The 14,400-nt window shown below is 46.9% G+C and overlaps 1 protein-coding gene across 1 annotated transcript in view; it reads left to right on the forward strand.

Moving 5' to 3' along the window:
- FAM20C (FAM20C golgi associated secretory pathway kinase) overlaps nucleotides 1–14,400 on the forward strand; it is a 98,927-nt gene that overhangs the window by 36,801 nt on the left and 47,726 nt on the right. Inside the window, exon 3 of the mRNA XM_083474333.1 lies at nucleotides 5,914–5,992. Within this exon, the coding sequence (XP_083330459.1) occupies nucleotides 5,914–5,992 (79 nt within the window). The remainder of the gene's footprint in view (nucleotides 1–5,913; nucleotides 5,993–14,400) is intronic.

Below are 14,400 nucleotides of genomic sequence, written 5' to 3' on the forward strand. Positions count from 1 at the left end.
AAATCGGTCTAAAAAGGTAAAAAAGGTAAAGGACCCCTGACAGTTAAGTCCAGTTGCAGACGACTCTGGGATTGCGGTGCTCATCTCGCTCTACAGGCTGAGGGAGCCGGCATTTGCCCGACTACAGTTTTTCCAGGTCATGTGGCCAGCATGACTAAGCCGCTTCTGGCGCAGCAGGACACCGAAACCAGAGCAGCGCATGGAAACACTGTTTACCTTCCCACCAGAGCAGTATCTATTTATCTACTTGCACTAGCGTGCTTTTGAACTGCTAGGTTGGCAGGAGCTGGGACAGATCAACAGGAGCTCACCCCGTTGCAGGGATTCAAACTGCCGACCTTCTGATCAACAAGCCCAAGAGGCTCAGTGGCTTAGACCACAGCGCCACCTGCGTCCCATTTATCAGGCTGTGTGTGGCCAAATGCCAAAGGACTTTCTGACATTGACCTGAGCTTATCTCTCGTGGCTTAGGTTTTACAGCTATATATTTGGCTTTTTCTGGATGTATTTGTAGTTTGGTTAATGGTTTTGTATTTTGTTCCTGGCAGGAGGTTTGGGCAGGGGCTGGTCACTTTTGTTCTTTTGTCAAACTCCTAGGAGAATGCTAAGCTGCTGGGTGGATGATTGCTCAAGGTATCAGTTGTGTTTGCTGGGGAAAGTCCAAAATCAACCTGGTAGGATGGATGATTCTGCAAGTGTTTTCATAGACAAGGAATAGTCAAGAGCCTGTAAGTGCCAAAAAATGAATCACTATGGTCATATTGGCAGTGATAATGCCATTTGCTTGTCTGGATCATGGGTAGACAAACTAAGGTCCAGGGGCCAGATTTGGCCCAATCACCTTCTCAATCCAGCCCACAGACAGTCCAGGAATCAGCGTGTTTTTACATGAGTAGAATGTGTACTTTTATGTAAAATGCATCTCTGGGTTATTTGTGGGGCATAGGAATTCATTCTTCCCCCAAACAAAATATAGTCCGGCGCCCCACAAGGTCTAAGGGACGGTGGACCGGCCCCCTGCTGAAAAAGTTTGCTGACCTCTGCTCTGGATGGAGGCTAGAGAGGGTTTCATGCATGTGTGTAAAAAACTACCCTAGTGTACAAAATTTGCATCCATTGCCTGGCTCATTTTGCCACTAGCACGTAGCGCTTAAAAGATTGCCCAGTAACGAATGTGGTCATTAGTCCAAAAAAGATTTCACACTCCTGTTCTGCATGATTATTCTTATTCATTAATTCATATACTGCCAAAATGGCTTCTAAGTAGTTTACAACAGTGAAATCAATACATAGTAAAAATACGCCACAAGAAATCCACAATTAAAAAGCATAGCAGTTAAAAAGATTTAAAGAAAGCTGAACTGCCCTGAAACCTGTGGATGAAGGGGCAGAGTACAAATTTAATAAATAAATTAAAAATAAACATAAAATAAAACCAGAAGTTCTGCTTGCCCAAACAAGTGTGCCTTCAGGATGAGGTGGAATACCAACATTAACAATGCCTCTTGTATTTACTCCCTGGATAGCTCAGTTGGTTAGAGCATGGTGCAGATAATGGCAAGGTTGAAGGTTCAATCCCCATAAGGGGCAGCTGCATATTTCTGCATTGCAGGGGGTTGGACTAGATGATCCTCAGGGTCCCTTCCACCTCTACAGTTCTATGATTCTTTGATTTCAGTGGGGGGGGGGCATTCCGCAACACTGGCGCCATCAGTGAAAAAGCCCACCTGCATGGTACCGCAAGCTGATAATCTTCATACATTGGCAGCAGACTCATTCTTTGAGTCTGGATATTGATAAAGCAAGCACAGAATCATCCAAAGGCAATAGGGACGCATAAGCAGGCTTGGAGAAACCCCAAATTTTGTACTCAAAAAACCTTTGGCAGACCCTAGGGCAACCCTTCCCCGATAACCCCAGTCCAAATGGGGACTGAGAATTGGTAGTCGCTGTGAAATGCTGACTGATTGATCATCAAGAGGGACATGAAAAAACAGAGAGGGAGAATGAAAGGGAATGGAGTACAGTGGTACCTCGGGTTAAGTACTTAATTCGTTCTGGAGGTCCGTTCTTAACCTGAAACTGTTCTTAACCTGAAGCACCACTTTAGCTAATGGGTTTTGCCTTTTGCCGCCGCACAATTTCTGTTCTCATCATGAAGCAAAGTTCTTAACCCGAGGTATTATTTTTGGGTTAGCGGAGTCTGTAACCTGAAGCGTATGTAACCTGAAGCATATGTAACCCGAGGTACCACTGTATTCTGGAAAGGGAATTGCTGGCTGGCTACCTAGAAGGACCCCTGAACAGAAGTAGCCCACCAAACAACATTTTGTTTCAGGTGCCACTTGTTTTATAAACAAGTGAAGAGAGTTGAAATGAGGACACACGGCGTGTTCTCAAGCAGCCCCCTCAATGTATGGCGAAATTTTGTTACCATGCGCTGTGCATTTGCAAGAGACCTGACTTCAGGCAGATGCTTTGAGTACTGGAAATGAGGTTTTGCTTTCTTTAAAATGACAGCATGCTTTTCTCCCCTTAAATGCATTCCGAGTTTTGGCCTACTCAGCACCACCAACTTAATCTAATATGTGAAACCTGTGCGTTCCTGCTCTGCCTATTCGGTGCAAATTGCTTAATGCACTTTAATTTCTAATTATTTATTTGTTCCTGTGGGATGGGTCGGTAATGCAAGAGAAGGCTAGGGTCAGCAGAAAACAGCGAGGCTGGAGGGACTGTTTTGCTCGAGCCGAAGAGTAATTAAACTGACCGGATTTGCATAACATTTTGTAGCACAGAAAAGAAAGGAGGAGGGAAAAGGACAGATTACAAGCTGGTGACCTATCAGTAACAGAGCACTGAGAGGAGTAATTAAAAGGACGTGTAGCTAATATCATTGGTTCAGGGAGAGAAAACGTACAGTGCCAAAGAAACTGAAGGACAACAGATCTGAAGTAGAATAATGTGACATTTATTTACGCACGCACACCCCCCAAAAATAAATCTGGATTATTTTTTTGTCAGCTCTCCAAAAGATGTGGGTTATCTGACCTTTGGAAGGAAGGGGTTTTTATTTTATTTATTTAAAGAAAGGATGAAATCGCACACACTAAGCTGCCTGACAGAATCAGCTTTGAAGACAGTGCTTTTAAAAGCTAAGGTGCAGCTTGTTACATGTTGTCTGCTGCTGGTGTGATGACTTGTGTGTTTGTGCATATGTGTTACCACCCCTGAACCCAGCCCCGCCTGCAATGCCTCCAAAGAGAATCCAAATAAGGAAGAAAAATTGGGAGATGAGGCTAGTGCAGGGATCTGCAACCTTTAAGAAAAAAAGAGCCACTTGGACCTGTTTCCGAAGAAAAAAAAACTGGGAGCCACAAAACCATTGCGACATTTAAAACAAATATATCTCCAGAGCCGCGATCTGACAGTGGGCGGGAAGGTGACGTCGGGACAGTGTGTGACTAACGCATGCACCGCCCCCATGCGACGTCACAGCCAGTACAGCGCCCACCACAGTGGGGAGTGTCGGGGCACACAATGTGCCTCCTCCCCTCGCTAGTATCCGCCCCGGAGCCGCAGCAAAGGTGTAAAAGAGCCACATGCGGCTCCGGAGCCGCGGGTTGCACACCCCTGTTGGCTACTAGCCATCGTAGCTATCTTCAACCTCACTGCTGGAGGCAGTTTGCCTCTGGAAACCAGCTGCTGAGAATCACAAGTGGGGAGAGTTGGTCCCGCTTATGGGCTTCCCATATGCATCTGGTCACCCACAGTGAGAAGAAGATGCTGTACTAGATGGGTTTTTGGCTTGATCCAACAGGCTCTTATTAATATTCTTAAGATGCTTAACCCTGTTGGTTTGTGTGGGGGTTTTTCGGGGGGGGGGTGTTCAGCATCTCCTGTACTCTCCCAGCTTAGGAACAACACCCGCTTTGCCTTCTTCAGACTCTGAGGACTGCCCCTTTAACCTCTGTCTTGAAGAAGCCAGTGATTCCAGAAACAGGCAATGGTTCTTTGAGGAGCAAAGCTTCTCCAGGGAGGTGGGTCCAATTCCAGAAGACATGCTCGCTAGCCTTCATGGGGCTCCCAATGGATACAGCTCTTTGCTAAGGCAACATTCCCCCCATTACCTACAATAGAGCCAGCAGAAGAACCCACTGGGAGCTATCCGTGGTCCTGATGAGACTTGTCTGGCTCTGAATATACCTTGCCATGCCACATTCTCCTGGATCTGGACTTTACTTAGCATCACCCTCCTTCCTGAAGACACTGCTTGGCACGTCCTTGCCAAGTGGCACTTGAAGATGTGGCCTTACTTTTGTAAATTCATGGAGGAAAGGGCTGCCAGTGGCTGCCAGCCACGATGGCTATGGTCTACCTCCTCAGCTAGAATAAAAAAATTCCTTCCAGTAGCACCTTAAAGACCAACTAAGTTAGTTCTTGGTATGAGCTTTCGTGTGCATGCACACTTCTTCAGATACACTGAAACAGAAGTTGCCAGATCCTTCTATATAGTGAGAAGGTGGGGAGGGGTATTACTCAGAAGGGTGGTGGGAATGGGTGATTGGCAGATAGCTGAGATGAGCCTGTTGACGACTCTTAACGACTGCAATAGGTCTTACAGGAAAAGGCAAGGGGTGAGAAGGTGAAAAATGGCTTAGTCATGTATAATGAGATAAGAATCCAATGTCTTTGTTCAGACCAGGTCTCTCCATGGTTTTAAGTTTGGTAATGAGTTGCAATTCAGCAGCTTCTCTTTCCAGTCTATTTCTGAAATTCCTTTGTAGTAAAACAGCTACTTTGAGATCTTGTATAGAATGTCCTGGGAGATTGAAGTGTTCTCCTACTGGTTTCTCTGTTTTGTGATTCTTGATGTCAGATTTATGTCCGTTTATTCTTTGGCGTAAAGAACACTTCACTATATAAAAGGATCTGGCAACTTCTGTTTCAGTGTATCTGAAGAAGTGTGCATGCACACGAAAGCTCATACCAAGAACTAACTTAGTTGGTCTTTAAGGTGCTACTGGAAGGAATTTTTTTATTTTGAATATGGCAGACCAACACGGCTACCTATCTTTAACTCCTCAGCTAGAGGCAGCAATGCTCTGAATACAGTACCAGTTGCTGGAAAAAATGGGATGGGAAGGGTACTCTTGTGCTGATGTTCTGTGTCCTGGTTTCCCACAGGCATTTGGGGTTTACTATTGTGAGAACAAGATGCTGGACTAGATGGGTCAATGGCATAGTTCAACTGGCTATTCTTCTGTTCTTAACCTTGCCTTGAGGGGAAGCTAGGAATGGGGGATAAATATTGGTTCACTTCTTGCTTCAGTATGAACCTATCCAATATGGAGACCAAAGTGCACATTGCCTTACAAATTTCCCCTTTCCCAGATTTTGCAATCCAGTTTTCCCAATAACAACAAAAGAGAATAAGAATGCATATATTAGGGGAACATGCATATACTATATGCACAGAAATGCATGTATTTGTGGAAACCATGTGCTAAAATGCTTGCAAGGGAAGTCTGCTTGCATGTGCTAGGAAAATGTGTGCTAAAAGGCTGGTGAATTTTCATGAGGGCTTTTTAAAATAACAGTACTAATAATTCACAAACTGATGTGGAAATCTGGTGAAGTTGAGACCAAAAACTGAGCAACTGGGAGAAATCGAAACTGACAAGCTCATCCAGCTCTCAAGGAGACCACACATGAAAAAAGCTTCCCAGTGTTAAAAATGGCACTGCTGTGTTTTTGATGCTGACTGCCCTATAAATAACCCTTCTTTCTCGCTGCAGGTGGTTAACTGTGACATTTCAGTATTAAAAATTTGCTGGGTGTCTATTGAACTGTACGGACATGGTTTAACTATTTTTCTCTTTCTTTCTCCCCTTCTGCTTTCCCCTTCCTCTACAGCAATGAAATCAGGAGGCACCCAGCTCAAACTGATAATGACATTCCAGAATTACGGGCAAGCCTTGTTTAAGCCAATGAAGTAAGTGGGAAATCCCTGTCTTTAAAAAGCAAGTATCTGAAGAAGTGTGCATGCACACGAAAGCTCATACCAAGAACTAACTTAGTTGGTCTTTAAGGTGCTACTGGAAGAAATTTTTTATTTTATTTTAAAAAGCAAGTTTACAAAATTTCTGATGCCTGCGAAGAGATCACTAATGGGCATTCTTGTCTGTAGCCAAGCTTGTGGTGGAAAGAGATATGACAGTAATGACACAAGGAGCAATGATTGTTTGGGTGCCCCTACCTGCTTTTAAATTAAAGGGAGGCCTCGGGTGTGTGTGGAATCTGGTGCAGACTAAAGGTAAAGGTAAAGGGACCCCTGACCATTAGGTCCAGTAGTGACCGACTCTGGGGTTGCGGCGCTCATCTCGCTTTATTGGCCAAGGGAGCCGTCGTACAGCTTCCGGGTCATGTGACCAGCATGACTAAGCTGCTTCTGGCAAACCAGAGCAACGCACAGAAATGCTGTTTACCTTCCCACCAGAGCAGTACCTATTTATCTACTTGCACTGGCGTGCTTTCGAACTGCTAGGTGGGCAGAAGCAGGGACTGAGCAACAGGAGCTCACCCCGTCGTGGGGATTCGAACTGCTGACCTTCTGATCGGCAACTCCTAGGCTTTGTGGTTTAACCCACAGCGCCACCCGTGTCCCTATGGTGCAGACTACAGCATAAATAAAAGGGACTTTTAACGCTTTCCCCTACATTGGTCCCAATCAACCCCCACCTCCAGTCAGGTGTAGATGATATTTGCATGGGGGATGGAGACATAGCACGAAATAATATTTTGTGCTGAGGATACATTCACGACCAGAGGCGTAAACTCAACTCAGGTTGGTAAGGCAAGCATGCACTAACCAGAAAAGCTCATTTGCTTTGCAGATGTCTTACTGCTTTCAACTTGCCTCCTGTATGAACCTCTGCCAGGCATTAACGAACTCAGGGAAGGTCAAATATGGGTTAAGGCTCATGAGTTAGATTTGGGTTTAAGATTCCAGATTTACCTTGGACTCATTGCGGGGAAGAGCTTGGAAAATAATTCATCTTCAGATGGTAGGAAAACTGATTCACGTTTACGGTAATAGCCATATGCATCCCCCTCCCCTGCCACTCCCAGATTTCCCTTTGGTTGTATATTCATTTGTGATTTGTGCTCGTGATTGCATCAGTAAGTAAAAAAAATAAAAATCCAAATTATGATATTATTAATTAATTAATTAAATTTGTTAGTTGCTTTTTTGCTATGGCAACTCAAAGTGATGTGCAGTATTTTAAGCAAATAATAATAATGCCTACATACAGTAAAACCAGCATATATGTGTACACACACACACACACACACACACACACACCTGCATACAACCAGCTGACTACAAGCTGCTGGGATCCTGCACATGCCAGATATTAAGTGTCTTCTTGGCACCAGATCAAGCTAAACCTGGGGGAACAGGCTGACTGCTCTGATTTAGATCTCTGAATTTGCAATAAGCTGCGAGGTCGAGAAAATGCACCAAAGCGCCTGCGTTTCTCAAGCTCCCAGCACCGCTTGGCTGCCTGTTTGGGGATATTTTATGGGTGGCTTGAAGTTATTTTGTGCATAGCTACTCCAATCCCCCTTCACAAAACCCGAATCCCCTGCTGGTTCTGATTAACAGAGCAGATGAAAAGATAATGGAAAAAAACGTTCTCCTACAGACAGACTTGCCCAGTTGCTCACATCTCCGCACCTTTTGGATTGGAGCTAATCCTCCAATCTGTGTTAGTTAAAACCTTTTGGGGCCTTGTGATAATCTCTGATGATCTCTACCATTTACCTGGTGCCATCAACAACCTTTCCCTCTCTTCCTGCCCCAGCCAGGCCCTGCAAGGAACAGTCTCAGTCACAAACAGTCCAGTCCTGTGCATTGTCTACTTAAGAGCAGGAATAGGGAATGTGTGGCCCTCCCGAGGCTGTTGGGACTCCAAAAGATTCAGCCAGCATGCCCAGCGGTCAGGAATGATAAGAATAACATCTGGAGGCCCCTCAGGGCACAGACCTCTTATGATTTGTCCTGTATCAAATGGAGCAGCTGCAGCCAGTGGCCAGCCAGTCTTCTGTATTCTCCTAGGCTACATATGCACTATGCATTTGAAACAGGCGACTCTTTTCGAAGAATCCTGGGAACATTAGTTTTGAGAATTGTAGTTGACGGTAGGATTACCATATTTCCAAAAAGTAAAAACCAGGAAACCCTGAACGTTGTTGATGTGTTGTTGTTTTTTAAGGAAGGCCCCCAAAGGCCACCTTTCAATTTTTCAATTCTACCTTTGAAATCCCGGCAATGTCCAGAAATATCTGGATGTATAGCAGCCCTAGTTTATGGGGAAACTACCGTGTTTTTCGCACTATAGGACGCACTTTTTCCCCTCCAAAAATGAAGGGGAAATGTGTGTGCGTCCTATGGTGCGAATGCAGGCTTTTGCTGAAGCCTGGAGAGCGAGAGGGGTCCGTGCGCACCGACCCCTCTCGCTCTCCAGGCTTCAGGAAGCTATCCCAAGTCTTGCAAGCCCGGCGGGATGTCCCGAGGGCTCGCAAGGCTTGCGGGCAGCAGCCTGCACCCAAAAGCTGGGGACAGCGGGGAGGCGCAGAGCCGCCACCCCGCTATTCCCCGACCTGATCTGGAGGCTGGCGGGGGGAGAAGCAAGCCTGCTTCTCCCCCCCCCAGCCCCACAAGCTCGGGGGATAGGGGGATGGCGAAGCGCCGCCATCCCGCTATTCCCCAACCTGATCTGGAGGCTGGGGGTGGGAGAAGCAAGCCTGCTTCTCCCCCCCACCATCCCCACAACCTCCAGATCAGGTCGGGGAATAGCGGGATGGTGGCGCTCCGCCATCCCGCTATTCCCCGACCTGATCTGGAGGCTGGGGGTGGGAGAAGCAAGCCTGCTTCTCCCCCCCCCCATCCCCACAACCTCCAGATCAGGTCGGGGAATAGCGGGATGGCGGCGCTCCGCCATCCCGCTATTCCCTGACCTGATCTGGAGGTTGTGGGGATGGGGGGGGGAGAAGCAAGCCTGCTTCTCCCCCCCACCAGCCCCACAACCTCCAGATCAGGTCGGGGAAAAGCGGGATGGCGGTGCTCCGCCATCCCGCTATTCCCCGACCTGATCTGGAGGCTGGGGGTGGGAGAAGCAAGCCTGCTTCTCCCCCCCACCAGCCCCACAACCTCCAGGCTTCAGGAGAGCCCCACCGCCAGCCCCACAAGCTCGGGGGACAGCGGGAGAGGCGCAGCGCGCCCTTCCTGCTGTCCCCCAACTTGGCTAGAAGGCTGGCGGGGGGAGAAGCCTGCTCCTCCCCGTCGCCAGCCCCGCAAACTCGGGGGACAGCGGGAGAGGCGCAGCGCGCCATCCCGCTGTCACCCGACATGGTTTGGAGGCTGGCGGAAGGCTTCCTCCTCCCCCAGCCCCGCAAGCTCCCAGAGCGATGCCAAAGCTGCGCGCAGCTTCAGCATGGCTCTGGGTCCCGTTCTGGGGGAGGGGGAAGCTCGGGCTTCCCCGCCCCAGCCCCGCGCCTGGCGGGGGGGGGGGATAATTTTTTTTTGCCTTTATTCCCCCCCCCCAAATCTAGGTGCGTCCAATAGTCCGAAAAATACGGTACATTTCTGCCCGGTGGTGTTAGGGCGGTTCACCGATCTTTGCTTACCCAAAAGGCGATCAGATTGAAGAACAGCAGCAGACCTGGATGCTAGGGTTAAGATGAAGATGTGCTGCAGCTCTGGAAAAGGCAGGGTTGTGCCTCTGAATTCCACTTGCTGGGCACAATGTTAGGAGAGAGATCCTGCACTGTGTTCTGCTCCTGGGTTTTCCATAAACATCTGGTTGGCCACTGACTGGAAGGTGGACTGGATAAGCCTTTGGCCTGATCTAGCAGGGCTATGTTCTGATCATAGAATTGTAGAGTCGGATGGGGCATCCAGTCCAGGCTTCCTCAAACTCAGTCCTCCAGATGTTTTGAGACTACAATTCCCATCATCCCTGACCACTGGTCCTGCTTGCTAGGGATCATGGGAGTTGTAGGCTGAAGACATCTGGAGGGCCGAGGTTGAGGAAGCCTGATCCAGTCCAACCCGTGCAATGCAGGATTGTGCCTGGTACCGGTTTTGTTTTGTAGTAAACAAAACTTCTCAGACCAGCCACAGCTCTCCAGGGCCTCAGATCTAGGCCTTTCTCATCTCGGATCCTTTTAACTAGAGGTTAGGTAAAGGTAAAGGGACCGCTGACCATTAGGTCCAGTCGTGACCAACTCTGGTGTTGCGGCGCTCATCTCACTTTATTGGCTGAGGGAGCTGGTGTACAACTTCCGGCTCATGTGGCCAGCATAACTAAGCCGCTTCTGGCGAAGCAGAGCAGCGCACGGAATCACCGTTTACCTTCCCACTGGAGTGGTACCTATTTATCTACTTGCACTTGACGTGCTTTCGAACTGCTAGGTTGGCAGGAACAGAACAACAGGAGCTCACCCCGTTGCAGGGATTCAAACTGCCAACCTTCTGATTGGCAAGCCCTAGGTTCTGTGGTTTAACCCACAGCGCCACCCATGTCCCTAACTAGAGGTTAACTGGGGCTTAAATTTGGCACCCTTTACCTGCAGACCAGCTCTGCCCTCGAGTTGCTGCCCTTTCCTTTGTTGGGAGAATGTGCAAAAGAATGTATTGGATGGACGTTCCATATTAGTGACTTGTGTTGGAGGTGAGCCCTGTGGTTGTCATACTGAAGGATGATAATGCACCCATCAAGATTTCTGTTTGGGGAGGGGATTCCAGGAACCTAAAGCAAGCCGAAGAAAGCAGAAGGGCACCTGGGGCGATAAATACCGTAGGCTTGGTTTTCTTAACCCAGGAGGGATTGGACTTTCAAATTAGGGACGAGGGTGGAAATCAAAAGCGGAGGTAAGGAAATTTGAATAAAGGCAGGGGCACACTCGAAGGAGGTCAACACTAAAGTGGAAGCGTGGTGTGTTTATTACACTGGGTTTCGCAAAGTCGCTTGGGGCCACCGAAGGTTTAACAAAGCCGTTCAGCATCCGTGTTGGGGCCTTGCCGCAATCATAGGCTCATTTCCTTGCTTTGTTTCCCTGGTATAGAAGTTCAATTATTAGTTCCCTCCAAGTGGGTCCGTAAAGCAAGAGAGTCGTGGAGGATAAGTGGCTTTGAGTGTCTATTTAGTATTCCTCACATCCATGCTAAACATCAGGTTTCCTGTATGAAGCCTTCAGAAGACTGCAGTACTTAATTTTTCAAATGAGAATCAGCGGGGCTCACAAATCATGTTTTCTGGCCTGGTGGCTTTTTCCTCCCAGTCTCGGATTTTTTGTGGGAGGGGGGCATGTGCTCTGCTTGATGGAGCACAGGCCACTATTTCAGGGATAGCGAAACCTGCATCTCTAAAGATGTTGTTGGAACTCCCGCTCTCATCAGCACCACCCAGCATGGCCAGTGGTCAGGGATGATGGAACCAGGCTGCCAAAAGGATCTCCTGGTCCTCGGTAGTAGAGCATCTGTTGTTTTGGTTCCCTCATTGCGAGAAGTGAGGTTACAGGGAACCAGACAGAGGGCCTTCTCAGTAGTGGAGACCACCCTGTGGAACGCCCTCCCTTCAGATGTCAAGGAAATAAGCAGCTATCTTATCTTTAAAAGACATCTGAAGGCAGCCCTGTTTAGGGAAGTTTTTAATATTTAATGCTATATTGTTTTTAACACTCGACTGGGAGCCGCCCAGAGTGGCTGGGGAAGCTCAGCCAGATGGGCAGGGAATAAATAAATTATTATTATTATTATTATTATTATTATTATTATTATTATTATTATTATTGTGATTATGATTATGATTATGATTATTATTAGCATGCAAAGGTACCAGGTTCAATCCCCAACATCTGCTGTTGAGGCTGGGAATGTCCACTACCTGAAACCTTGGAGAGCCACTGTTGGACCATATAAGACAATGCTGAGATAGATGGACCATTGAGTCTGATTCTATATAAGGCAGATACCCATGGCCCACATCACCAAGGCTCCTGCCAACTGGGTTATAGTGGTTGGCACCTGGAGAGAGGGCCTTCTCAGTGGTGGCCCCCTATCTAGCTCCAAGAGCCTTCTGGCATTTTTCTCATTGCAAGAAATGAGGTTACAGGAAACCAGGCAGAGGGCCTTCTCAGTAGTGGCAGATGCCCTGTGGAAATAAACAACTATCTTACTTTTAGGAAACATCTGAAGGCAGCCCCGTATAGGGAAGTTTTTAATGTTTGACGTTTTAGGGAAGTTTATAATGTTTGACGTTTTACTGTGCTTGATGTTTTCATTTGTTGGAAGGCGCCCAAGAGTGGCTGGGGCAACTCAGTTAGAAGAGCGTCAAATAAATAATAAATTATTGCTATTATTATATCTGTAGCAACAATATACAGTGGTGCCCCGCAAGACGAATGCCTCACAAGACGGAAAACTCGCTAGACGAAAGAGTTTTCCGTTTTGGAGGTGCTTCGCAAAGCGAATCTCCTATGGGCTTGCTTCGCAAGACGAAAATGTCTTGCGAGTTCCTGCGGGGTTTTTTTCCTTCCCCCCTTTTTCTAAGCCGCTAAGCCGCTTATCAGCTGATCCGATAAGGCGCTAAAAGCCGCTAATAGCGCTAATCCGCTAATCCGTCAATGGGCTTGCTTCGCAAGACGAAAAAACCTCTAGACGAAGAGAATCACAGAACAGATTCTTTTCGTCTTGTGAGGCACAACTGTACTACTGCAATATTGAGAAAAAGTTTGCAGTAAAGGAGACAAAGTATCATTGCAGTTGCAAAGTGTACATTTCCACTAGGCTTTATGAGGAACCATAAAGCACAAAATAAATAATAATTATATCAAAGAATACTTTAAGCAGCAGACAACAAGGCTTATGGGCAAGGTCCTGTTTCAAAGATCTTCCTCAGATAATAATAAAGCACAAAAACCTTTTGAAGTTTTCACAAATGGGAGGACTCCAGGAATGTTTATCTCTCCAGAGACATTACTTGATTCCAGAAGGATAATACTAGTGCGAGGGTCCAAAATTATAATGATATACAGTATTATAATGATATTTTGTCTACTTGAGGGAGTTGGGTATGCTCAGCATGGAAAAATGGAGACTGAGGGGAGATGTGATAGCCATCTTCAAATATTGGAAGGGCTGTCACATGGGAGATTGAGTAAGCTTATTTTCTCCAGCTCTGGAAGTTAGGACCCAATCCAATGGATTCAAGTTACAAGAAGGGATATTCCGATGGAAGAACTTCCGACGGAAGGGACAACTTTTTGACTGTAAGAGCTGTTCCACAGTGGAACGGACTCCCTCAGGAGGTGGTGAACATTCTTTCCTTGAAGGTTTTGAAGCAGATTGGATGGCCATCAGACAGGGATACTTTAGCTGAGATTCCGGCATTGCAGGCGGCTGGACTACGTGACCATACCAGTTTATCTTTCTGGCATTTGCCAGGGACTACGATGATGATGACCTTTGAAGAGTCTTTTATCTCTTGAACTGAGCCGCCTTGCCTTTGCTTTTATTCCAGTGATCTTGTTTTGTACCTTTCCTGTGCTTTATGACGTGGACAGTTTGATGCCATTGTGCGCAAGGCATTGGATAGAATTTGAAGCAAGTTGTTCGTTTCTTCTTGTCTGTTATTAATCTACCTAATAAGATCAATGCATAAAGAAGCATTTTGGAGACCACTGTGGTAGCGGAGGCTAAGGTTCACTTAGGAAGGCAGACATTTACCACCACGATCCCTGGGCTATGGAGTTCCCGTCAGGTTGAGGGGATGCTTGTGTTCTTCAAATTAATGTCTGACTAAGGCTGAATCCATGCTATATATTTAAGACAGTATCATCCTGCTTTAAAGCCATGGCCTCCCCCCACCACCAAAGAACCCTGGGAAGTGTAGTTTGCTAAGAGTGCTGAGAGAAGTTAAGAGACCCCCTCATAGAACTACAATTCCCAGAGTTCTCTGGAAAGAAACATTGACTGCTAAACCATTCTTGAGGACTGTAGCTCTGTGAGAGGGAATAAGAACAACTGTCAGTACCCACAACTCTCAGCACCCGTAACAAGGTACACTATCCAGGATTTTGGTGGGGATGCCATGACTGTTTAAAATGGTATCTATAGTGCGTTGAGGACCTAAGAGGAAAGAGAATGCTGTTTTTGTGGTGACACCCAAGCTCTAAATCTCTCTTTCCAGGAGAGTCCACCTCACCCCTTTCCTAGGTGGTCATCAAATCTTCCTTTTAAGCACATTGTTCAGTCTTAGCGACTTCAATGTAGCCTGTCCAACTGCTTTAAAATGCTGCTCTTATTATTTTTAATTTTCTGGTCTGCTGCTGCTT

This window comes from Podarcis liolepis (assembly GCF_965112155.1).
Source record: "Podarcis liolepis genome assembly, chromosome: 14".
Taxonomy (NCBI): domain Eukaryota; kingdom Metazoa; phylum Chordata; class Lepidosauria; order Squamata; family Lacertidae; genus Podarcis; species Podarcis liolepis.